Genomic DNA, 26450 nt, shown 5'->3' on the forward strand with positions numbered 1-26450 from the left:
CTTTACTCAAGAAATTGCCAGTCTGCTTATTTGATTGATAGTTACTTTTGTACCTTCTTGGGTTTATTATGTTGTCAAAATACCACATCCTTGAAAGAGACTGTATGGAGAGAATAAGGCAAACAAATGAATTAACAGACAGAAAATCCTGAAGAAGGCATCAGGATTCCCTTTGATGTATCTTGAAACGCCGAAAAGGTTCATCACAGCCCGGAATTCCATATTATGCTTTTCATTTCACAAATTCACAAGCTTTGAACAGTTAATGGAGCATCTGAATAAATAAGATGTGAAGCCGAGGGAATCACTGCTTAGGGAGAAAGACCCCAGTCATCTCTAAGTTTGTAGAAGAAAGTATATTTTGGTTCTATAAAATCAGAGTTGTGGGTTCAATGGGCTAATGTGACACAGATGAAAAATTACACTCTAAAGCCCAAAACTACATCCTTAGCCACAGCTGGTAGTCTTATAAATGTTGGCTGATATCACAAAAGTTGTAACAAGTAGTACAGGGTGGTTAGCTTGGTACCAACCCATCCTTACTGCTGAAGAAAACTCAAAATGCAATATGGTCACTGGTGTACCAAATAAAATGCCTTTCACACATTACTCTGGCCTTGACACAGTCCAACTAACCCTGATTGCTCTCGGGCCCTGGGCAAGAACATGAGTAAGCGTATAATCCATCACAGCTACTGACTGGTTCAGTGGCTTTACTGCACACAACGAAAACACATTTGTTAGGTTCCTTTTAATTGCAAGACACATAATAAATACCTAAATAATGTAATTTGTGTAAGTAGATTTTTAAATTTAAAGAATAGTTTCGGGGCGCCTGGGTGGCTCAGTCAGTTAAGCATCTGACTCTTGCTTTCGGTTCAGGCCATGATCTCGTGGTTTGTGAGTTCAAGCCCCGCATCAGCCTCCATGCTGACAGTGTAGAGCCTGCTGGGGCTTCTCTCTCTGTCCCCTTCTCTCTCTGCCCCTTCCCTGCTCATGTGCTCTCTCTCTCTCTCTCTCTCTCTCAAAATAAATAAATAAACTTAAAAAAAAAAGTAAAGAATAATTTCAAAAAATGTAGTTAGAGTGTGCCAGAGGCAAGATAAAAAAGACACTTAATCATTCCGAGTCCCAAACGATTTCAAATTCAAGTTGACGTTTCACTTTTCACTTGATATGAGAAATAGTCAGCTGCAGGACCAAAATTAGAAAGCTAATATGCTCTGAAAAAACTCTTGTGTTAACATCTGAAACGAAACCTTAACTTTTTAGAACTCTTTATTATGTAAAAGTTCAAATACGTAGAAGAGAACAGTATAAATTAATCCACACCACTCCCATGGACCATCACTTGGCTTTATCAACGATCAACGCATGACCAATTCTGCTGTATCTATCTCCCCCTACCTTTTGTTTTCTCTCTATACCAAGTCATTGCATCTCTAAACGCTTCGGTAAAACTTTATAATTCTGGCTGAACACTGATGGAAATTTGGGGGGTTTTGTGTTTTATTTTTCACTGCCTCTTTTTTTCAATCCTCATGTCATTCAAAGAGAGAAAGCTGGTGTTTATTGACAGCAAGGAGAAGAAAATTTAGATGTTTCAGTTTTTCTGGCATTTCCAGGACTTAAATACAGTTGTAAACTTTTCTCCTCCCTCCAGTGAAGGAGGAGGCAGAGCTGGCAAGATACAGTCATTTTGTTTAACAAACATTAACTGAACACCAGGGATGGGGCTAGGTAAAAGGAATAAAAATGAATAAGCCAAAGATCCCTTCTCTATAAGGGGTGAGACACGCATAAACAGATAATGTCAATATAATGTGTCAGAACTAGAATAATGATATTCACGGGGTACTATGGGAACAGAATAAGGGCACTCAGGCCAGATTAGGGATTCAAGCAAGGCTTCCAGGAAGAGATGATATCTGAGTAAATGCAAATATACTGCAAATGATTGTTACTATGTCATTATAATAAGACCAGCACGAGGTTTCCTTCAAACAGATTTCCTTCATTTAATTGGGTGGGGAATTGGGTGGGGAGGGATAGAGGGGAAAGTTCATCAAAGAATATTAGGAAAAAAACCAAAACACCAGGAATTCAACATTTATTTATTTTTGGGGACGGAGAGAGACAGAGCATAAACGGGGGAGGGGCAGAGAGAGAGGGAGACACAGAATCGGAAACAGGCTCCAGGCTCTGAGCCATCAGCCCAGAGCCCGACGCGGGGCTCGAACTCACGGACCGCGAGATCGTGACCTGGCTGAAGTCGGACGCTTAACCGACTGCGCCACCCAGGCGCCCCAAAACACCAGGAATTCAAAAACAACCACTATATTATGTCTCACGGGGAATACCATAGGGAAAGGCTGGTCTCTAGCCTCAAGGAGGTAGGGATATAGATGGGGAGAAATTAAACATGCATCAGAAAATCTTACTATAGCATATTCAATCAAAATATATAGTCTAGGGATGGGAAAAGTGGACTAAAATATTTGGGTAAGAGCTGGGACCTAAACCAAGGTTCTGAATATAAATTTAACCCAGATCAAAAAAGGGAAGCCAATCAAGTAAAGAAGAGTAAAAGGTAAGCCTTAAGTAGTCAAGGAGGCTTTGTCTTTAAAAAGTATTTATGGGAGCGCCTGGGTGGCTCAGCCGGTTAAGCGTCCGACTTCGACTCAGGTCACGATCTCATAGCTTGTGAATTCGAGCCCCGCGTTGGGCTCTGGGCTGATGGCTCGGAGCCTGGAGCCTGCTTCCGATTCTGTGTCTACCTCTCTCTCTGCCCCTCCCCCGTCCACGTTCTGTCTCTCTGTCTCAAAAATAAATAAACGTTAAAAAAAAAAAAGTAAAAAAAAAAAAAGTATTTCTGGGGGTGACTGGGCAGTTCAGTCAGTTGGACGTCTGACTTCGGCTCAGGTCATGATCTCGCAGTTCACGAGTTCGAGCCCTGCGTTGGGCTCTGTGCTGACAGCTCAGAGCCTGGAACCAGCTTCAAATTCTGTATCTCCCTCTCTCTCTGGCCCTCCTCTGCTAGTCTCTTTCTCTCTCTCTCTCTCAGAAATAAACATTTAAAAAAAATTTAAATAAAAAAAATAAAGTATTTCTTCCTTCTGTCCATCTCTGAATTGATTGAAGGAAGCAGGGGAAGGGCTTGTATCTGAAACCTCAGTTTCCAAAGAGGTGTGTGCATATATGTATTTACATGTGTGTCACGTATGTCGGCATCAGAACATGAAGATTTGATTTGAGCATTTACAATCTGGCTCTAAGCTATTCCACTGGAATAACACACAATGTCAGATGCATACAAAGATCTACTCTTGGGGGCGCCTGGGTGGTTCAGTCAGTTAAGCGTCTGACTTCAGCTGAGGACACGATCTCACGGTTCCGTGAGTTCAAGCTGTGCACGGGGCTCTCTGCTATCAGCTCGGAGCCCGCCTCAGATCCTCTGTCTCCCTCTCTGCCCCTCTCCTGCTCACACTCTCTCTTTCTCTGCCCCTCCTCCACTTGTTCTGTCTCCCTCTGTCTCTCAAAATAAATCAACTTAAAAAAATCTACTCTGGCAGATATCTGATTCTTGGGGGAGAAACCCATAAAAATGAAAGCTGTAAAAGATATATAAGAAAAGCCAATCAACGCTGTAAGATTATAAAAGACGTTTTCCGATTGTCGTCAGAGGTCAATGCCTCACCACTTATACTTCTATTTTTAATAACAAGAGCACCAGCTAACACTCAAACAGCATCTGCTATGTTACAAGCTTCATATAATTCACTCATTTAATCTTCAAAATGAGTTTTGTTGTAGATACTCCTATTCCTCCCATGTTATAGAAGAGGTAACCAAGATTCAGAGAAATGAATATCAATCTTTCCTCCAGTTTTTCAACCTTCACCTGTAAGAATTTAAGTAGAGCTTAAAAAAAGACATGTAGGATTTCTCTGAGTACAGACTGAAATCTAGTATTTTTTTAAGTTCAGAAAAATTACTTCTATCCTTCATTGACCCAGGTGAAATGATGCGTGATAGTATGTTGGCACAGAGCCATAAACATAAATGTAAAATCAATCCATGAGGCTAAGAGGTAGAGTTGCAAATAGAAACATGCTCTAAAAATGCCATGTTTATCAACAGACCAAAGAACAATCTCTGAATATTTCCCACCGGATTGAAGAATGCATCTTTTTCACAATACTTACACAGAGATAAATGACGGTATCATTTACAGTGATAAAGGTAGCCAGTGGTAAAAAAGCATTTGAAATAACTTTTGTCCCTACTGAGCAGTAGAAAAATTTTACTCCCCAGGTAGAGCTTTTTCTTCCAAACTCTGAAAGCACTTTATAGGTAGCTATCCCCAGCATTTGTATATCATATTACAATATAATTATTTGTTCATGTAGCAGTCTTCCCTCCAGACTTCTAGTCCTGGAGGATAGGGTGTGAATTTATTCATCCTGGGATTTAAAACCCATCTCTGCATCTAGTAGAATAAAGGTTTATTGGGTGAATAAATGAATGAATGATTCAAGAGGTGACTTTTGATAAACTCTCAGGCACTACACAGGATTATAGAAAAGTTTAAAATATCAATTAAGTCATAAGGGTGTTTGTGATTTTAAAAATAAATTCCAGCCTCCCATGCCTGGCATTTAAGGCCTTTCTACATGAGCCCTAATCTACTTTCTTAACCTTATCTCATCTACTCTCTTCCTAGTTATATCCTGGGCATAAATTACTTTGTCTCTCTTTTTTTAGTGTTTATTTATTTTTGAGAGACAGAGATAGAGAGTGAGCAGGGGAGGTACAGAGAGAGAAGGAGACAGAATTCCAAGCAGGCTGTGGGCTGCCAGCACAGAGCCCGATGTGGGACTCGAACTCATGAACAACAAGATCATAACCTAAGCTGGAACCAAGAGTTGGACACTTAACCAACTGAGCCACCCAGGCGCCCCAAGAATTACTTTCTCTTTCTGACACGAGCTCTGTGCTTTCTCATCTCTACTACACTTTAACTCAGTAATCTCCAAAAGTTTTAGATTATTTAGCCCTAGTATAAAATACCCCAGCATACTTATTTAATGCTGTGCTGATATATTATGTTTATAATAAAACAATTATAAAAACACATGAAAATAGACATTTTAAGCAAATAAGGAAAGATATATAAATAGAAGTCTTAATTTTTTCGTCCTGGACACAACAGATTGTTTTAGATGTACTTCACTTTGAAAGTCACTGATTTATATGAAAAGAACTAATCTCATAGAGGTTTTTTGAGAATTAAGTGAATCAGTACATGTAATACACTTAGAACAATACTGGTCATGAAGGCCCAATGTAAATGTTATCTCTTCAAAGAATTATTTGAATGCACTTCTTATGAGGTTAGGATTTCTCACTGTAGAAGGCACTAACCCTACAGACTTTGGCAAAGAGCTGAGCCTAAGAAGCCAAAATAAAGTAGAAACGTTGGAAAGATTGGGTTTATGGAAAATGATGCAAAGGAAAAAAGAGGTAATTATTAACCTCAAGAAAAATAAAGTACACAAAAAGCAAATATAATCATACTACACTATCTTGCTCTATAGTACATATTTCCATAGGCCTAATCAGACAAACACGGACGGCAAATTTAACAAAAAAAAACTGTGATATAACTATACGGAAAAGACGGAGTGTTAACACAGCCCCTGAAATCCTCAGTTTTTATTAGCGAAAGTCTAAAGTTCAGGCATGTTACTTTAAAACTTGCAGATATCTATCAGAAGAAACAGCTAAAATATTTCAGTGATTATCTCTGAGGAATGTGATTGGAAAGGTAGAACACTTTAGTACTATTTAATTTTTAAATTTTGTGCATGTTTTATATCGATCACAGATCTTGAAAATGAAGTCAATTTTCTTAAATTTTAAAATAACCTCCCACAGAAAGATGGCAAGTTGAGTACATATGTTCAACTCTACCCTCTCTAGATACCTCAGTGACACAACAGAGAAAAGATGCAGAAAGGCACAGAGATATTCCAGAAAGAAGAGAGAAAAAGATAAAGAAATAGAGAATAAGAAAAGATCAGAAATTTAATGCAAGCATTGTAGGAATCAAATCATAAGACTCCAGGAAAAGAGAATGGAGAAAATGATGAAAAAAAAAATCAAGTAAATAATTCATAAATTTTTCCTAGAACTGAAGAACATGAAGTTTTAGACTGAAAGGGTCAAATAACATCCAACAAAACGGACAAAGGACTTCCAAACCAGGGCACATCAATGTGAAATTGAAAAGCAATAGGAAAAAAGAGAAGATCTTGCAAGCTTCTAGGGAGATGAAAAGAAGTTATGTATAATGAGATCAGCAGTGAGAAAAGCACCTGTTGTTCTTCTCATGGTAACAGAAGTTAAAAGGCACTGAAGCAAAGCCTTCCAAATTCTAAAAGAAATAATTTTATAGTCACTCAACCTATTCATGTAAAAGCATTTTACAAATCGCAAAGGTTCTTAGGCACTCTCAGGCATCTATCAGAAGATGTGTTCATACAACATTAGAGAATCTAAAAAAAAGGGAAAGCCGGTGGAATTCAGGAAACAGGAAATCCGAAGGCTCTATTTATCAAGTCATATTAAAAGCGATCATGAGCTTACTGGTTTTAGGAAGATGAAATCCATATGAAGGCTTTCAGTTGCTTTTTGGAATGTTAACATATTTCATGTGCTTTTAGATTTGCATAGCTATGCTTTTACAGCATTCCGAACATAAAAGAGATTACAAGAGGTTTCAACTCTTACCTGTAGCACAGCAGCAAATAAGTACACTACTATGAAGATGACAGTTAAGGACGTGTGACCACTTTTCATCAAATGAATAGTGTAGAGGAAAATTAAATGTCCGGGAATCACTAAAAGCAGTAAAACTTGAGCAGACTTATTATTCACTCCTATAATAGAAAATATAAGAGTTAAAACAAAATCATATTTTGGTTAATAACAGGTCAGTTATTAACATTTAAGGACTACTTTCTACTTACTATACTGAATAGCACTTCATAAAATTCTGTTGCTGGGGCACCTGGTTGGCTCAGCCAGTTAAGTGCCCAGCTCTCGATTTTGGCTCAGGTCATGATCTCATAGTGGGTCATGAGATCAAGCCCCACGTCAGCATCTCCTTACCCTCCCAACCCTCCCTCCCCCACTGGGCATGGAGCCTCTTTGAGATTCTCTTTCTCCCTGTCCCACTGCCCCTTCCCTGCCTATAAGCACCCATATGCACATACAGGCATGCTCTTTCTCAAAATATAACAAATAAATCTACTCCTGAAATCATTGTTTCACTATAAGCTAACTAATTTGGATGTAAATTTTAAATAAAAAAATAATAAAATATATATATATATATAAAATAAAAAATTCTGTTGCCAGCAAAACATTTCAACTTTTCACAATTCACTTAATTCTTTGAAATTCTTACTGTATGTTATAGGCTAATTAAATGACAGGAAATTGATAAAAGCTTGCTATGAAGAACACTGGCCAGACTTTAATGTCTATCATACTAATAGAGGGAAGACAAAAGAAAACACATAAAGTTCCTAAAGCATAGGAAAGTTCTGGTTTTTTGGTTGTTTTTAAATGTTTATTCATTTTGAGAGAGAGTGAGCCAGCAAACAGGGGAGGTGCAGAAAGAGGCAGAGAGGGACAGAGGGAGGGAGGGAGGGAGGGAGGGAGAGAGGGAGAGAGGGGGAGAGAGAGAGAGAGAGAGAGAGAGAGAGAGAGAGAGAGAGAGAGAGAGACTCCCAAGCAGGCTCTGCACTTAAACCACAGAGCACGAAGCAGGGCTCAAACCCACAACCGTGAGATCATGATCTGAGCCGAACGCAAGAGTCAGATGCTTCACTGACGACAGCCACTCAGGGGCCCCAGGAATGTTTTAATTTTACTTTTCCTTTAGAGTTCTTTCACTGATATTTTACTGAGCATCTCCCATCCCCATTCAAAAGTCAAGAATGACCTTTATTTTGATCAAAAAAGAAGTGACAGGAATTGTGAGATTTAATATAGTGGTCTTAGTTTTTTGGTACTCACTGCCCAGGTGACATAAACAGGACACTGTTCCTTGTGACAGAAGTTATCCCTCTCCTTCTCTTTGGGATCAAATGCTTACATTTAGAAAAGCCAAAAGGATTAATACAGTAAAGACAGTACATCCGTCTCTCTAGATCACCTAGATCTAGATAAGGTTCCTCTTTCTTGACTCATGAACAAGGTATCCCAGAGAAAAGAATGAAAGACAAAAAGTATACAAAGTTCCTCAGCAGCTGCAGACTTGATACAAATAACTTTTTGTTCACTGAGATTTAATGAACACAATCTATTCTACTTCCAATCTATTCAGGTCTCAGAAAAAAAAAAAAAAGTCATGCAAAACTCTGACAAAATAGGTATTCAGCAACTGTTGCCTGCCTATGTGCTCAGAGCAGAATTATTCCTGATATAAGATGCAAAACTCCAAAGCACATACCTGGACCAAAAAAAGTTCTAAATGGGTAGTAACAACCTTTGGGTTCCTCAGGCAATTCTCCAGGAATGCTATGTAAGTGGAGGTAGGTAGAAATCCTGCTAGCCTGAATGGCCACCAAATTACCACCAATACCTGAAACATAAGGAAAAACAAAGCAGTTATCTTTCTATGTTAAGCAACTTGCATAAATTCAACCAACGGCAGGCCTTCTTTGTGTTATGTGCTGGGCAATAAAACAAGCAAAAAGAATTTCTTCTGAAATGTTGACTTATTTAATGTTGAAGTAGATATTCCAAAGGCGTAAAGTCGTTATTAGGAAAGACTCTTGCATTACTTTTTCAAATCTGACTCACCGACTGAAAGCAGACCAGACTAAATAATTGTTTTAAATTACTACCACGGCCAAGGTATAAAGCTAGGTAGCAAGATATTTAATGCTTACCTCCTTAATGAAAGGAAAAATAAGCTTGATTTTTTTTTTTTTTTTTTTTTTTTTCAAACAGACAAGGCTTGGTACTTTTCTGCTCAGGTTCCTAAAGAAATTGGTGGAGGAGACTGAAAAAAATACTCCAGAAAGTAATCTTGTAACCCAGATTATTCTCTCAAATACTTTACAGACATGCCCTACAGGAAACATTAAAGGGATTTCTCTCGGCAAAAGGAACATAAATCCAGATGGAAATCTGGAACTACACAAAGGAAAGAAGGATGCTAGAAATGTAAAATATATCAGAAAATAGAAAAGATATTTTCTCATTTTTAATCTCTTCAAAAAACATCTGACCATTTAAAGCAAAAATAATAACAATGTACATACAAGGTTTATAACAAAGTAGAATGTATGAGAAAAAGAACACATAAGAAAGAAGAGTGAAAATCCAAGTATACTGATGCAAAGTTCTTATCCTTTATGTAAATGGACTAAATTATTATTTGACAGTGCTCTGTGATAAAGATATACATTATAATACCTAGAGCAGTAGTTTGCAAAATATGGTCTGGGGTCTGAAGGAAGGTTAATTCTAGAAATTCTAACCCCTTGCTAGCACAAGTCCCAGAGGGAAAGATTCACAGTACACATTAGCATGATAAAGATCTTTAAGAAATCCTGTAGTGTAGAAATCTATTTGACCTAATGCTTCCCAAACTGAATGGACAACAAAAACTCACTTTTCAAGTTATACTTATTAATATCTCATAGAACTAGTATTCTTGTGATATATACACACACACACATACACACATACTCTAAAGTTTATTCATTTATTTTGAGAGACAGAGAGAAAGCACGAGTCAGGGAGGTGCAGAGAGGGAGAGAGAGAGAATCCCAAGCAGGCTCAACATGGTCAGCATGGAGCCCAATCCCACGAACTGTGAGATCATGACCTGAGCTGAAGTCGGACGCTTAACCGACTGAGCCACCCAGGCGCCCCTGAAATATATTTTACAAAATGCTACTAAATGCTGGCAGATGTGTTAAAAGATGTCCTAAGCAAAATATCAACACTGATATGCCTTACTTTAAACAAAGTGTGTATTCTTGTATCTAATGAAACAGATAAATTAGCGATTATTTTGAGGGGGAAAAAATCACAGGCTTTGGAATCGAGGAGATCTGGGTCTAAATGCTGAGTTACCACTTACTAGATATGAGATGCTGGACAAATTACTTTCTTATTGGGAGGATTAAATGATATGAACGTGCATAAAAGACCTGCAAGTTACCCCGGTACACAGTAGGTACTCACTAGTTAGTAAATGATGATGGTCATGATGATGGTCATGATACATAGGGGTCCTTTAAATAGCACATCCTCTAATACATTTAAAATGAAATTCAATTCTCAAAAGTTCCACTTTTTTGAGGACCATGGAATTAATCTTCTCTATCAATGTCTTTAAAGAGTGGAATTTAACATGAAGTGAGCTCCTTGTGATACGCAGCTAAGAGATTTACTTACTGGGATACAAAAAAAAAAGATTGTACTGCCATGTAATATGATGGCTTCCAAGAAGAGCACTTCAATGAAGCTCTAAAATTATTTCTTTTGTAAAGTGAAATAACAGAAATACTGATTAAAGTGAAATAACAGAAATACTGATTAAAACCTTACTCATGACGGTATTGTTGTAATTTACATTTTTCACTGAAATGTTGGACAATACAGCTCTAATGGCATTAGTGGGTAAAACTTATGCTAGTGACCTCATCAACTAATATTCACTGAATAGGATTGGAACAGGTGGAAGAAAAGCAGTAATCATTCCAAGCAGTGGAAATTAGATCTTTGTGGGGCCCCCAAATAGGAATCCGGTTAGAAAGATAAAGGAAAAAGTTGTACGCAGCCAAGAGCATATAGAGGGCCTTGAAAAGCGAAGCAGAAGAATTCAAACTTGATTTGACAGGTAGGAGGAAACCACTGATAAGTTCATCATCTTAAGTCTGATGTAATAAAAACAATGTTTAAGGATGACTAGTCTGTTAGTGACATTTAATTGGCACTGAATAGGGAGTGGGTCGGGAAAGCTACTTTGTTACCTCAATGATGGCTGAAGTGAGATATTAGCAGACTACAATGCTGAGACTGTTGTTGTATAAGTAAGTGAAGAAGTGAATTACGTTAATGGGTGAATAGACATGGTTTGGTCATGTCTACTCAAAGAGGATGAAGGGCCAGGTTGATGGTGCCATGATTTTAAGGGTGGATGATGGGGAGGAGTGTGGTACTAGGAAAATTGGGAAGGGGATCTAGAGGGGAAATTTCTTTCTTTTTTGTTTTTTAATGTTTATTCATTTTTAAGAGACAGAGAGAGACAGAGCATGAGTGGGGAAGGGGCAGAGAGAGAGGGAGACACAGAATCTGAAACAGGCTCCAGGCTCTGAGCTGTCAGCACAGAGCCCGACGTGGGGCTCGAACTCACAAGCTGTGAGATCATGACCTGAGCTGAAGTCAGACGCTCAACTGACTGAGCCACCCAGGCACCCCAAGGGGAAATTTCTTTACAGACATTTTATAGCTACCCAGAAATGTAAATGTTCAGTTGAAATTTTAGATATGAAGTTAGATTTTGGAGAACTTGCCTTCATAGAACATATTTTCTTACACATAAATATAAAAAGCAGTTTATATTAAATGTGTAGCATATCCTATGACAGGTTTTCTCTCAGGTAAAATTACTTTTTAAGTTATATTGGTGTAGGTTATACTAAAATCCAATTTAATGAGCCAGCCCAAAAGTCAGTATAACTGGATTAAAATTATTTTATTAAATGGAATACATACAAGAAACCCTGTGAACCTAAGTATTACAGTTCCCACTTTATAGGTAAGAAAAAAAAAACATAAGGCAGATTTTAAAGGGATCCGCAGAGGAGTGATAGATGTTAATGGGCTGCATTGACTTAAGCAATGCTTACACCTAGCTAACTCTAATTTATCCATAAAAATTGACAGAGGCAGCAACAAAACAGGACAGAGCACATAACCCAAAGCCAGTGATAATCCAGAACTGAAATGTCATATTTTGCTACATTAACCTCAAAAATCAGGTATGCCTGATTCTCAAGCTAAGATCAAGTGGTAAGAGTAAAAAAACAGCTTTTTTCAAAAATGTGTTGTGCCTACTGAGAACAGGGAACATCACTTCTACCCCAGATACCACCCCGGGCTTGGAGAGAGAATGGAAGGGACGGGAAGATACACCTCTTAAAATCTGAACCCTACGATTCTCGTTAGTGCCTAGGAATACGTGAAACAGTGTATCTCATTCTTACCATTAATAACCGGTGTGTAAACAACAATCCCCACCAAGTTTGGATCAGATACAGTTGTGTCCAGAATAAGGCCCCCAATGCTGGAAGAAAATCACACAGTTTAGGGAAGAGAAAAGAAAACACACTAATTTAAAGCTGCTCTTTACATACAAACACCTCTACTTTTAAAAGTAAACATGTCAGACATTTAAAAAACAATAAAAAGGAAAAATATTCAAAGTAAAAATCAATGTCAACAGTGAAATGTTGAAAATAAAACATGGCATGAGCAGTAGCCCTCTGTTTCCGTTCTCATTCTGATCTCCAAGATGTGTTCCTCGTAAAAAGGAAAAGAACATGGGGGCACCTGGGTGGCTCAGTTGGTTAAGCGTCCGACTTCGACTCAGGTCTAATCTCACTGTTGGTGAGTTCGAGCCCTGCATCTGGCTCTGTGCTGATAGAGCCTGGAGCCCTCTTCAGATTGTGTCTCCCCTGTTCTCTCTGTGACCCTCTCCTGCTCACACACTGTCTCTGTCTCTCTCTCAAAAATAAGTAAAAACATGAAAAAATAAAAAACATAAATAAAAAGGAAAAGAATATGCTTTAAGTGCTTTAAAATGTCTGGAAGGATATATAAGAAATTATTAACAATGTCCATCTCTGGGTGGAGGGGCAGACAAAAGACTGATGATTATTTAACATCCTTCTGTATTTGTTAATTTTTTAAAACCATGTGTATTTATTGCTCTTATAATTTAAAAAATAGGGTTTTTTTTGTTTTTTGGTTTTGTTTTGTTTTGTTTTGTTTTTTAAGTAAGCTCTAAACCAAACACAGGGCTTTAACTCATGACTCTGACCCCACGATCAAGAGTTGCATGCACTAGGGGCGCCTGGTGGCTCAGTCGGTTAGGCATCCTACTTTGGGTCAGGTCATGATCTGGCGGTTCGTGGGTTTGAGCTCTGCATCAGGCTCTGTGTTGATAGCTCAGAGCCTGGAGCCTGTTTCGGATTCTATATCTCCCTCTCTCTCTGTTCCTCCCCTGCTTGTGCTCTGTCTCTCTCTCTCTCTATCAAAAATAAATAAACATTAAAAAAAATAGGTTAAAGAAAAAAAAAAGAGTTGCATGCTCTACCAACTGAGCCAGTCAGGCGCCCCTAAAATCTAGTTTTTAAAAGAATATTTCTTCATTTATGAAATTAACAAAGCATTAAATGGATCATTTTTATTGTGTTAAAACTATATATATATATACATATAAATAATCTTATCACTGGTAAATTGAAATAATGAGCTGTAGCATAGAAAGGGCTGATTTTCAGAATGGAAGTCTGGAAAAATAACATATAGCTACATAGAAGCAGGCCTTCAACTTCAATGTCTCAATGGAGCTCCGAGGGTTTTTTTAAGTTTCAAGACCATTACTAATTGGTTAACTTCAGTTTCTTGGTCTAAGCCCTATAAAACATTAACAGTCCCAATACTCCATGGGGTCGTACTGCCTAAATTTTCTAGGAAAATGCAATCTACATCACACAAAAATAAACTACATGTTATCAGAGAATGGAATTGATTGTCAAAATATCAGACCAAAATATTCTTACCACTACTTGACAGCTAACATTAGGAATTTATTAAATCTTTATTAATTTTTTAGTAAAATAAATGAATTATGACTTAATATGCCTAAATTACTAGAATTTCCCATTAAAAGTTACACTATAGGGGCACCTGGGTGGCTCAATTGGTTAAGCGTCTGACTCTTGTTTTCAGCTCAGGTCACGATCTCACAGTTTCGTGGGTTTGAGCCCCACATCAACACGTTGGGCTCTTTGCTGGAAGCACTGAGCCTGCTTGGGATTCTCTTTCCCTCTCTCTCTGCCCCTCCCCCACTTGTGCTATCTCTGTCTCTCTCAAAATAAATACATAAACTAAAAAAATTTTTTAAAAATTAAAGTTACACTGTAAAGTCCAAAAATAGTCATCCTTAGCAGTATTTTCATATTTTAAGCTCTAATTTAAAATATACACATATATATTTCATAGAACTAGTAATGTATTAAAGAATAAATCTGTGCCAAAACACATAGGTTCATGCTGTGACTGTAACACGAATATTTGCTAAAACACATTTTAAAATGTTTTTATGAGCCAGATAACAAAATATAGAAAAATTAGAAACTACAAACAAAAAGAAGAAAATAAAAATCAACTATCATGACATCATTCAGAGCTATACTGTTAGTATGTTGGTAGCTAGACTCCCAGACATTTTTAAACACTTAGCCTTTTAAAAATGAAAACCCACATTGCAAAAGTAGTTCTCTCTTCACTGTTATCAAATTTTGATTTTATCCAATAAACACACGTACATTATTTAAAAAGTGACAGTGCCGCAAAGCCTATTACATAGCCCCTGGCCCCTGCCCCCAAAACCTGTTCTGCCCCAGTAAATTTTTTTTCAACTTCTGTAGCTGTTTCCTCTGGCATTTAATTCTGCGTTTCCAGATAGCATGTTTATCCTGTGATTTCTTGACTTTAATTTTAGACACTTACCTAATGACCTCCACTATGACGGATGAGGATTTAGTCTCACTTGCCCTTCTCTCTCCACCTAAGACCATTCATAAACCCCTTCCTCCCCGTATCCTGCCAACTTGGTTCTGTAGTTCTGGGTGGAGTATTTAGGGTTTACCTTATTGTGACAATGGAATCATTATTCACAGCAGGACCACCAAGTGTCATTGGATTTCCCCACCGTTACTTGTTGCTCTGTCCCATATTTTTCCTAATTTTTAAGGTACTTACTACTAATTCAGCCTCAAATTTCTAACAAAGTTAATGAAGTGCCTCTGAATAAGTCAAAGTCACCTGGCAACCAATCAATTCTGCTTTGTTTTTTCTTAGAGACATTCCTCCTTGAGCCCACTGTCCTCCTGCCAACCTGGACGGTTGCCTCTAGGCCTGATACACAGCTGTCAACCTGAACTTCAATCTCCCACGCTGGGTCTTTGAAAAAGTCCCAACATTTCATAGGACCCTATTGCCTGAATCTTCCAGGAAAAAAGCAATCTACATCAGAGAAAAATGAACCACAAGGTCTCATGGAATGGCTTTCCTCATGCCCATGTCATCTTCCTTGATTTATTTCCTCATTTTGATAGACTGTATCTTCTACCAGCTTTCATATGAAAGGGTACATAGGAAGCAAAGTTTTTGAGATCCTACATGACTGAATGGATGCCATTCTTCCATTTGGCTGATACTGCAACCATACTTTGTGTTCAAAATAATCTCCCTTCAGACCTTTCTTGAAGGAATCACTTCCGGTGTTGCTATTGGACATCGTTCAGATTCCCAATGCTTTATATGTAACTTGTCTTTTCTCTCCAGGAGATTTTGGGATTTATAGTAAATTTATGATTTGGCGCCCTCCTCGTATTCACTGTGCTTGGTACTCAGTGAGCCATTTCCATCTGGAGGCCTGTGGTCTTCAGTCCTGGGGAATTTTCTTGCAATATTTCTTCGAGAATCTCTTCTTATTGTTTACCTCCAGTTGCCCGCCTCTTTGTTTTCTGTTCTATTTTCCAGAACACTTCTTCAGCTCTGTCTTCTAACTTTTCTACTCAGTTTTTTGTTTGCTCATTTGTTTCTGCTCTTTATATATATTCTTCGTTCCCAAGAGCTCTTCCTGCTTTTCCAAATCCTCCTTATCAGAACGTTCTGTTCTTACATTATGGATGCCATAGATTCTCATGAGAGTTTTTGAGGTCTTTCTACTATCCCTGCACTTTCTTTGAGTACCATTTTCCTGGTCTCTGTCTTTCATGTTAGAAGCCTTAATCAAATGTCTGGTGATCCTTTTACTGTCTGCTCCTCTGTAAAGGGCATGGCAGAGCACACTCGTCAGCAGGTGAGCCTCCTGAAGAATGGCCAGGTAGCTCTTTCACTCAAGGACCCACAAGGGTCAGTAACCACCGAGTTTTTCTCTGGCTCTCTGGCGCTGATGAGTTACCCCAGGAGGGAATTAGTCTAATTTTTTTGCCTGGGGGTATAGGCTTGACTACCAGCATTCCACGAGCAAAGAAAAAGAAGTGGGATAGGGTTTTCACTGCTGGGCATCTAGATTTTCACTTAATCCTACTTTCCATACAGTGCTTAATCCACACCCTCACTTGTGCAGGTGTTTCTTAATCCACAGCTTCTCTGATTTAGTCTCTCCAGAGTTAATTCTTGTCTTTTGCCAAGGTGGGAGGGGGCAGTCACTTGGGTGGTCAAGCTGGAGAAGGGCTTTGAGGGTCTAATTGTTTCTCCCATAAATTTTCAACCAATCTTCTCCATTTCAGCTTTGAGAAGTACTTAGTGCCTCCAATTTCTCCACGTTTCTGGGTTTCTGAGGCTTAGATCAGCTCGCTTCCTATGGGTGTCCCCTCACCCTGCTGGAGGTTAGGCTGTATCCTTTTCCATTCTGGCGGTTCAGCTAAAAGTCATCCATCTGATTCCTATTTTACTAATTTTGTTGAATCTCTCACCTGCTGTCCTCTCTGCTCCCCTTCTGCTTTTGTGGTTTTACAGCTTTTCTGTTCTATTACTGTCATTTTAGTAGTTTCAGGAAGGAAGACAGTAAATGCGTGTCAATATACCATGCTTAGCAGGAAATTCATACCCTTTTCTAGCTGGCTCTTTTCACCAAAGGCATAATGAACATCTTTCCACGTTAACAGAAACGTTGCAGTGTTATTTTTAGCAGCGAATATTCCATTTCGTGACTATACCATAATTTATTTGATCACTACCTGGTTGCTGAGACCTCTACGGTGGTCTCTCTCTTCTTTTGCTATTAAAAGTTCCTCTGTGACGAGGACAACTTAATCATTTGCAAGTACCCTGAATTACATCCCTATGTTCTGCCAAAGTCCTAGAAGGAGAAGTAGTCAAATGGTACGTCCATTTCTAAGGCTGTCTGATACTTATGTGAGCAACTTACTATTAAAAATAAATAATGTCAGGCTAACACACACACACACACACACACACACACACACACACACACCCCGCTAAACCTTACTCGTCAGCCTGGTAAGGATTTGATTGGAGGAAAGTTTGAAACTGGTAGCGAAATGAGGTATGTCTACTCATTCCAAGAACTCCTGTGACTCATAGCTCTATTACATGTGATAATAAAGATGTGAGTATATAAAATGACTGATCATGAAATGATGTTTGAATGTATACACAGATGCAGGCATATAGAACACACAGACAGACACACACACACACATTTGAATACTAACCTACTTATAACCATAGCTGTTATGACAGGCTCCCAGCCTGAGTGGAGAACTGTCCTTGTGGCTGGATGTTTGGCAGCTATTATAATCCAGATAGGAGTTAGAGCCAAGAAAAAGACACCAACGAATGGAGAAATGTAGTCATACCTCTCTAAAATTAAAAAAGAGACAACATTTCAATCTCTCTGCTAACCATGGAGCAAATGTAGATATTAAAAGTAGAGGTTTCCCAGAAGATAGGCTGTCATCCAACATATTCACATGCTATATTTTCTATAAACTTGAAACAAATTTAAAACAGTAGATAAGGCAAAAATATTAAATAGTGTAACCAGAAACTAATACATTAATTCAACAAACAGTTATGGAATTAGCTATCTGTGCTAGATGAGAACTGCAATAATAATGATAATAATAATAATGATAATAAACAGTAAGAACAAGAGTAAAAAAGCTAACATTTATTTGGCTTCTATTATTTACCAAGTACTGTGCTAAACACTTTCAACGCAACACATCAACTCATGTGACAGTCCTCACAAATATGAGGTAGACACTGTCATTTCTATTTTATGAAGAAAACTGAAGCTTTGGACCTTAAGAACATGGCTAAGAGACAGCAAGAGTTGGGGGGAAATGGAATCTGACACCAAAGTTAGTACTCTTAACTCTCGAGTCAAATGGGATATTGTTTTGACCCACAAAGATCTTATAGTGCAAGCATTCCAAGGAGTACTGGCCAATCAACTGATAACAGATATCCCCATATTGAATAGTGTTCCAAGCTCCAAAATAAAATAGAAAAACTAAGTTTAATAAAGTTAAACACATTTTTTCACTGCTGCACTTCTCAGAACCCTTAATATTCTAAGACAGAATATAGTACACCATGTTAACCATAGGTTGGCCAGACCACCTAGTTTCACATCTAAGTGTGACAACTTACCTTGGACAAGAAACTTAATTTCTATAAACGTCAAATTCCTTACCTATAAAATGGCAACAATAATAGTACCTATTTCATGGGGTTATTGTGAGTCTTAAGAGAATTAGTACATGTAAGCACAATAGTGCCCAGGCACCTAGCTAATATTTATTGAACACTTACTATTGTCATAATTATCATGGCCATTATCATTAACATCTTGCTATTTGGAACACACTGAGATACCAGATTGACAGGACTTTGTTACAACCCCTTTGTGGTAAACTGTTTTACTTGATCACAACTATTCACTGTCTCTCCATTCTTGTTATATTTTCCTATAAAGTGAATATCCTTCTCTGTCTCATTGACTTTGAGCTTAGCTATTTGTCTTGCTTTGTGGACATGCTATATATCACCTCTGAACAAAATTTTAAGTGCTTTCAGAAATGAAAGAGGTAGATTGATAGATAGATATGGGTAAATATGAACTGTTTTCAGACACTAGACACTAGACAACAGGCATTGCAAAACTGTGATCCCTGAGAGAAGGGAAAGAAATGAGATAAGCCCTATAACAGCCTCAGCTCTTTGACTTAAGGCACACTCCAGACCACAGCTCAGGAAGGGAAAACTCAAGCAGAGTGATGATAGGGCAGCAGGAATTTATAGGACAAAATACTAGAGAAGAGGAAGCTCTCAGAGAAAGAGCTTGTGAACTGAATACTAAGTCAAGCATGCATAGGGTGAACTCCACAAGGCCAGGCCAAGAATAATTGGGGAGTCGTAAACTGAAAAATTCCCAGAGTTTACAAAGGGCTGGAAGTCATTCAAGAGCTAATCTTGTAGAGAAGAGAGGCCTCTTTGAATACTGAGAAGATTTAGTAAAGACCTGAGAAGGGTCACATCTTAGTAGTAGGGCCAGCCCTAGCGTAAAGTCTACTCAAGATTCACTCCAATAAAGCTTGAAACCATGCCTTGTAAGGCTCAAGCTAATCCACAATTAACTGCCTACAAGAATAAAATTAAACACTCTGTAAAGAAAACCAAAACAATTGAGCACTTAATGGTATTACATCACAATGTGTAGCACCCAACCAAAAATTATTTTTAAGTGTTTGGAATAATATTTAGTCACATTTACAAACTTAAATACTCGGAGATACTCTGTTGTACTTAGACATTTCTCATGTCTCTCAAAAGTTTCCAAGTACTTATGACAATCTTTATAAACCTAGCAAATTAAATGTACAGATACAGAAAGTCTTTTAAGTTTTCATAAATTTTTATATAATGCATACAAATTTGGGAACATTTATATTTAAAATCACAAGAATAAGTCAATTACTTAATTACAAATTTAAGACAGAATTAGAAGACTGATGTGTTTCTCTAATGGGTTAAGTTACAAGTATATTAAAAAATCCATGTTTTGCTTCTTCAGCATAAAACTGTTAATACCATGAGTCTGATTCTCAAATATTTTTATAGTCAATTCTAAATATCCCCAGGAATACAAGTTGCCTACCCCTTCTTAAAACAGTGACACCCCAAAACATTTTTGGTAATGTCATTTTAGCTGACCAAGGTTTTACTATTATCGGAGATTTCAGCCAGGACGTTCCTGGATTCTTCTCAATGATTCTAATACTTATTGTGTATAGTAGAGGCCTCACCTTAGACCTTAAAGACAGCCTTGAACTCACAGTCCTTGTAGCTTATAGTCCTAGATTTCAGTTATATGTTACTAAATTTTTCTGGCATCTCACAAAATTCTTCAATCCTTATCCAGACTCTTATCTTTAATTGAACTTTGTATTTCCTCATCTTAAAATATTTAAAGATCTTCTTGCCTATGACTAAAGATGTTTGAACTAGATAGAAACTCAATTTTTTTTTTCCTAGCAGATAGGAACAAACAATTACTATAAATATTAGACTAATATCCGACCAAATTTCCTCATGGCTTTATCTAGATCACATCTTCAAAATAATTATGCTAACAAAATCCATTAAATATTTTCTCCCATTTACAGGGATATGACTAATGCTACACAGTGTCATCTTCTCCATGAATTTTTATAAAAGGTTGAAAAAAAAAAAACCTTTACTGAACGGATTCCCAGTTCTCCTTGTTAAAACATTAACAATGTTAATGTTAAACATTAATGTTATGTTAAATAACATCCCAATTAGGAGGCATTCTTACCTCTTAAAACAACTAAGGTTGCCAACAATCTCTTTATAGGATCAAGCAGAAAACTAAAGGCAAAATCCACTAAACACAAATGAAAAGAACTATTCTGCTAGGTCAGACCATCTTAGTACTTCATTTTTAGGTCAAAAAAGGAGCACTATGCTCAGCTTTTAATTTCTTCTCAACATTTAATCTTTGGAAGGACATCTGCCGTTGAAAGAGGCACCTACCAACTCAACCCCAGGGTCATTGCTTGAACTTTCAAAGTGGGCGGAAACTTCTCAGCAAATAAACTAAAAATAATGAGTGGACAGTTCCTGAGAAAGTTAAACAGTTATCATATGACCCAGCAATTCCACTGCTAGGTAACTACCAAAAGAACTGAAGACATATGTTCACACAAAAACCTGTACAAGAATGTTCACTTTTCATAATAGCCAAAAAGTGGAAGGAACCCAAATGTCCATGGAATGGTAAATGGATAAACAAAATGTGGTATATTTACACACGGAATATTATTCAGTACTGATTCATGCTACAACACAAGCGAAGCATACTCATTGAAAGAAGCTGGATATAAAAGGTCATCCGTTTTGGGGAAACGTCCAGAACAGGCAAGCAAGCAAACCCATAAGTAGATAGATTACTGGTCACAGGGGCTGGGGAGTGACAGCTAACGGTTTCTTTATGAGGTGATGAAAATCTTCTGGAATAGAACATAGGTTCTATTAATAATAGGTTGTACAATCTTATGAATGTACTAAAAACCACTGAACTGCACACTTTTAAAAGGTGAATTAATTCAGTGTGGAATATAAATTGTATCTCAATTTTCAAAAATTCTAATAATGAAAAAAAAGGAGAGGCAACTACAGTCTTCAAAAATGTCAATGTCCTGGGGTGTCTAGGTAGCTCAGTCGGTTGAGCACTTGACTATTGATTTCAGGTTAGGTCATGATCTCAGGGTCATGGGATCAAGCCCTGCGTCACCCCTGGGTGTGGATCAAGCCTGCTTGGGATTCTCTCTCCCTTTCACTCTGCTCCTCCTCAGCTTGCAAATGTATGTGCTATCTCTCAAAAAAAAAAAAAAAAGTCTCTGTCCTAAAGACAAAGAAAAAATATATACATACATATATATAAAAACATATAGAGAAATAGAGACAAAGAATAAAAAACAAAGTAAATGGGGTAAAACGTTAACATTAAGTGAATCTGAGTCCAGGGTATGCAAGATTTTTAATACTATTTTAATTTTTGCAACTATTTTATAAGCTTAAAAAGTATCTCCAAGTACGAAGGAAATGTAAACATTAAAAAGGTGGGAAAGCCATGATAAAATAAAAATTACTAAAACTGATTTACTATAAATCATTACTATCTCAATTTCCTGAGAAACCTAACATGCCCATTCCCACCAAATTATGATTATATAGGACCTTCCTATCTTTTCCCTGGCTAACATCTAACCCAATCCTGATGGCTAAATATAAGAAAAGAGAAGTCTCTAAAACACTTCTCTTTGTGGGATATATTGGTGTTTTAAAGATGTCATAAAATTAAGGAATTATTTTCAGAAAACCATGAGTGACACAATTGGTGAGAAAAAATGGTCAATTAAAAGCCAACTGTGAACTTCTGCATTAATACCAAAATCTAAAATAACGTCTTCCTTCTATAGGAAATACATTTAAGTAATCCTAGTCAAAATGATATTTTGTATTAATTTCTGGGTAGATCACAATGGGTGTTTTAGTTGGCCGAAATCCACATCCTAAACCTAGAACCTATGGATATTACCTTATAGGGCAAAAGAGCTTTGCAGATGTGATTAAGTAGTGTTTTGAAATGCACAAGTTACTCTGGATTATTAGGGTGAACCCAAAATGCCAGAAGATCAGAGACAAGCAAAGGAATTTCCCCCCAAAATCTTCAGAAGAAACCAGCCCTGCGGACACCTTGATTTTGGCCCTGTGCGAGTCATGTTAGACTGTTGGCCTCCAGAACTGTGAGAAAATTGATTTCTGTTATTTTAAGCCACAGAGTTGGCGGTAATTTGTTCCAGAAGCAATAGGAAATGAACACAGGTGTTCAGATAAAGCTCTGCAGAATTTGAAGCCCAATAAATGTCTGTGTGCATTAGTATTGACCCTGTGATATAAGTTGACCAGGGAAAAGTAGGGATGAACACAGCTCAAGTGGTTCAAATTGCTGTAACACTGAACCACCAACCATAACAGCCACCTTTTGGACTCATGGCTTTCACCTTTTATTAGACTGTTGGTGGCATTTTGCAACTACTGTTACGTAACTTCATTAATAACATCCATTATTCTTACCCTAAATTTTTTTGAAATATGTAACTGCTCTGAGTGACATTTTTATATGGCACCTGTTTCTGCGTGAGCAACAAAGCAATGGGCTCTGTAAGTTGCCGATTTTTTAAATGCCCTCTGTTATAACTATCAAAATTTTCTCACTAACTTGACCTTCCAGTAATCATTCTAAACCAAGACGGTGCTGAAAATACCTGAAGAAGAGTGACAGGCAAGACAGATTTAGATTCTACTCATATCACCACTCATAGCAAGGCCATGATATTCTAGAATGTCTTGTAAATAACTAGCTGGCATCCCTGTTAGCTTCCAGACTGAAGCAACCTGAGGCTGACTGTTATTGTCCTTATGGCCCCAACTAAGCCATCTTTTAAAAGTTAACCTTGAAGAATGAGAAATCAGTCAACATTGTGCTCAAATCTTGTCTAAAGAAGAAAAGTTGACAGTTTCTCAAATCAGTAAAATCACGTACATACAAGAATTAGATAGCCATGCAGGTATAAACAACTGATAAACATTTTTAAAATCCTCTTGGGGCGCCTGGGTGGCGCAGTCGGTTGAGCGTCCGACTTCAGCTCAGGTCACGATCTTGCAGTCCGTGAGTTCGAGCCCCGCGTCGGGCTCTGGGCTGATGGCTCAGAGCCTGGAGCCTGTTTCCGATTCTGTGTCTCCCTCTCTCTCTGACCCTCCCCCGTTCATGCTCTGCCTCTCTCTGTCTCAAAAATAAATAAACGTTAAAAAAAAAATTAAAAAAAAATCCTCTTAAAAGTATGCAAACAAGAAAGAGAGGGCAACAATCACTGTGTATAGATGTTTCGGTTACTGGCCTAACATTATTCTTTTAATAGCTTTCAAAAGTTACTATTATTCAAACATTGCTGTGTGAATGAATAAATACCTTTATATTTTCTCAGCAAGTCATATCAAAGCATATCATAGTCCAGAGCTTAGATTACTTTCTAAACTAACTTTCTATTTTCTCTTCTATTTCGAGATCTTTCCTAGCCATTTTCTGCCATTTAAATTTTTTCCTTAGGGATATTAATCCCCCTGATACTTTCTGCTAAGGCAAGATATTCTTCCAATATTTCCTTAATACCATATGCACAAAAAGCTATAATGATCCATAAAATGCAAAGAATGTTAGATGTATCAGTGTAATGCTACAGGAATCCAGAGGAGGAAAAGATCAGTTAACATTAGGGACACGTATGAATTTAGCATTGAAAAATGAAAACTGACTGGCCTTAACGGAGGGAAAGGGAACGATGTAAGAAAGAAAAGAGAAAAATCATGGACAGTGTATGAGAACTGGTACTGGCTGAGTCTGGCAGGAGTAACAATCACAGGAAAGTTTCTGCTGACTCCCAGAGGCCTAAACACCAGGCTAACATAAAATTTCAACTTTGTTAAATGAGCAGCAAAAACTTAGGTGACTACACAAAATAAAGTCAATAGGAACAAACAAAGCTCTGGGCTCATTTTGTCCTTTTAGGGGAGAATTGGAGCGGTAAAAAGAGGGAAAATCCCGTCTTTACTTCGAACATCAAAAATCAGCAAATTTTATCAGGACCAAAGGAAAAGTAACACATTGAATTAACGTAGAGTGAGCTTCAGTACATGCATCAAAACAAACAAGAGGGGAGCTGTTCAAAGTCATTTCTAAGTATCCAAAATTAGAGGTGGGGAACTAACTCAGGCTTTTTTCACAGCCCAGTCAGTTCTTTGGGACCTGTGGAACCCATGGCCTCTATTCGTAACAGAAGCCCAGGGCTGCCATGAAATCCTCTTATCTCTAAAGACTGCTAAGTGTTTCCAATGTAGCTCAAGAATTAAACTTTGTTTCCAAGAATCAGGTATCTCAGCAGGATGAATGGGGCCTCAGAATTTAAACGAGACTGTTCCTAATCTTTATATCCTGAATACCACAAATACTATAATGATCTTATGAGGCCCCCTAGTGCTCACAATGTAGACATGTTATAATCCAACACTGACCCCAGAAAAACCCTTCACTGTTAAATCAACTATGGAATCAATCAGCAGCCCATCAAAAAAAAAAAAAAAAAATTATATATATATATATATATATATATATATATATATATATATATATATATATATATGGCACTTTAGGGAAATAAGGGACAGGTAAAATGTAAAGAACCTATTTTGATTAATTCATCTTGAATTACTTTGAGCTAACTTTCACAAGACAAGTAAAGGCCCAGAAAAGCCTAAGCAATGTTTAACAATAAAATTATTTCTCAAAATAGAAATCATTCTATTTTCCTTTTTTTTATTCATCTAGCTAAACTACTAATGTATCACATACAACCCTCAAAATAGTGAAAGCTTTAGATAGTAACACATGATTAAGTCTTTTGTAAGAAGTTCATCACTCGAGTGATTTATACACACACACACACACACACTTTAAGTCAGTACACATTACTTCCCCAAAAGTTGATTTATCTTCTGCAATATCATAATGTTAAGTCTGTATCACTGTAACAATTGTAATATTTGTTATGACATTCTTCAATAGCATTCTCTTGCTTATTTTCTTACTACTGGGACTTCGATTGAGGAGATACCAGCAGCTGGGAAATGTGTTACAACTGACTTCATGTTAATTTAGGTTTCCAAGTCTGAAAATAACGTACCTTTCTTTTTGTGTATATAAGGGAACCCATCCAAGAACCACTACCAACCTTCCAGCCCCATCCCCACCCCACCCTCAAGGGTCTTGGCAAGACCTATGGAATAATACTAAGAAACCCTTTACCCCCTTGTGCTTCCCCTTTCCTTTCTCTTACCTCCTTCTCACAGTGGGAGACACTGGTCTAATTGGTAAGACTAGGGAAAGGGGCACTAGCCATGCCTAATTCATCTCCTTTTTCTTTTGGGATCCAGCCTATTGATGACTGCCTCCTTCCCCAATGCAGTTAATCTGTTCCTTTGGGGAGGTGAGGCCTCCAAGTTGTCCAGCTACCTGCCTGTGAATGGGTGAAGGAGTCTAATAGAGTAGGTAGGTGAAGAACATTAAGTCACGTTCTCTAAAACTAGCCAAAGCTAGTATTTCAATCCTTGACTTCAGTATGAATTTCTAAACTGTATAATAGAGAAAAATATGACCAGTTATCACTCCAACAATATGAACTAAAGAAGATTATCCTTTTAATAACATTACTCATTTTCTGTACTTTATTTGACTGGGAGAAAGAAGGATTGAACATTAATTACCCTGAGCATACTTGCACACACGTCATTCCTTGCATATTTCACAATAATGAAAACCCAAGACCTATGGGAACAAGATCTTACATGGAGGTCATTGATCATTTATTGTCTTCTACCTTACATCAAGTGGACACACGTCATCTTCTAAATGAGAAGACTCTTCCTTGAACATATACATCATGTTTTAT

At 37.6% G+C, this 26450-nt stretch overlaps 1 protein-coding gene across 5 annotated transcripts in view; it reads right to left on the bottom strand.

Annotated features, from left to right (window-relative positions):
- The window catches only part of SLC41A2 (solute carrier family 41 member 2), a 123360-nt gene that overhangs the window by 32929 nt on the left and 63981 nt on the right, over positions 1–26450 (bottom strand). For all 5 annotated transcript variants that reach the window (XM_027070952.2, XM_053226676.1, XM_053226675.1 and 2 more), the window contains 4 exons: positions 17568–17715; positions 12297–12376; positions 8522–8653; positions 6793–6941 (listed from right to left, as the gene is read on the bottom strand). In XM_027070952.2, coding sequence (XP_026926753.1) covers positions 6793–6941; positions 8522–8653; positions 12297–12376; positions 17568–17715 — 509 coding nt within the window. The remainder of the gene's footprint in view (positions 1–6792; positions 6942–8521; positions 8654–12296; positions 12377–17567; positions 17716–26450) is intronic.

This window comes from Acinonyx jubatus, chromosome B4 (assembly GCF_027475565.1).
Source record: "Acinonyx jubatus isolate Ajub_Pintada_27869175 chromosome B4, VMU_Ajub_asm_v1.0, whole genome shotgun sequence".
Classification (NCBI taxonomy): Eukaryota; Metazoa; Chordata; class Mammalia; order Carnivora; family Felidae; genus Acinonyx; species Acinonyx jubatus.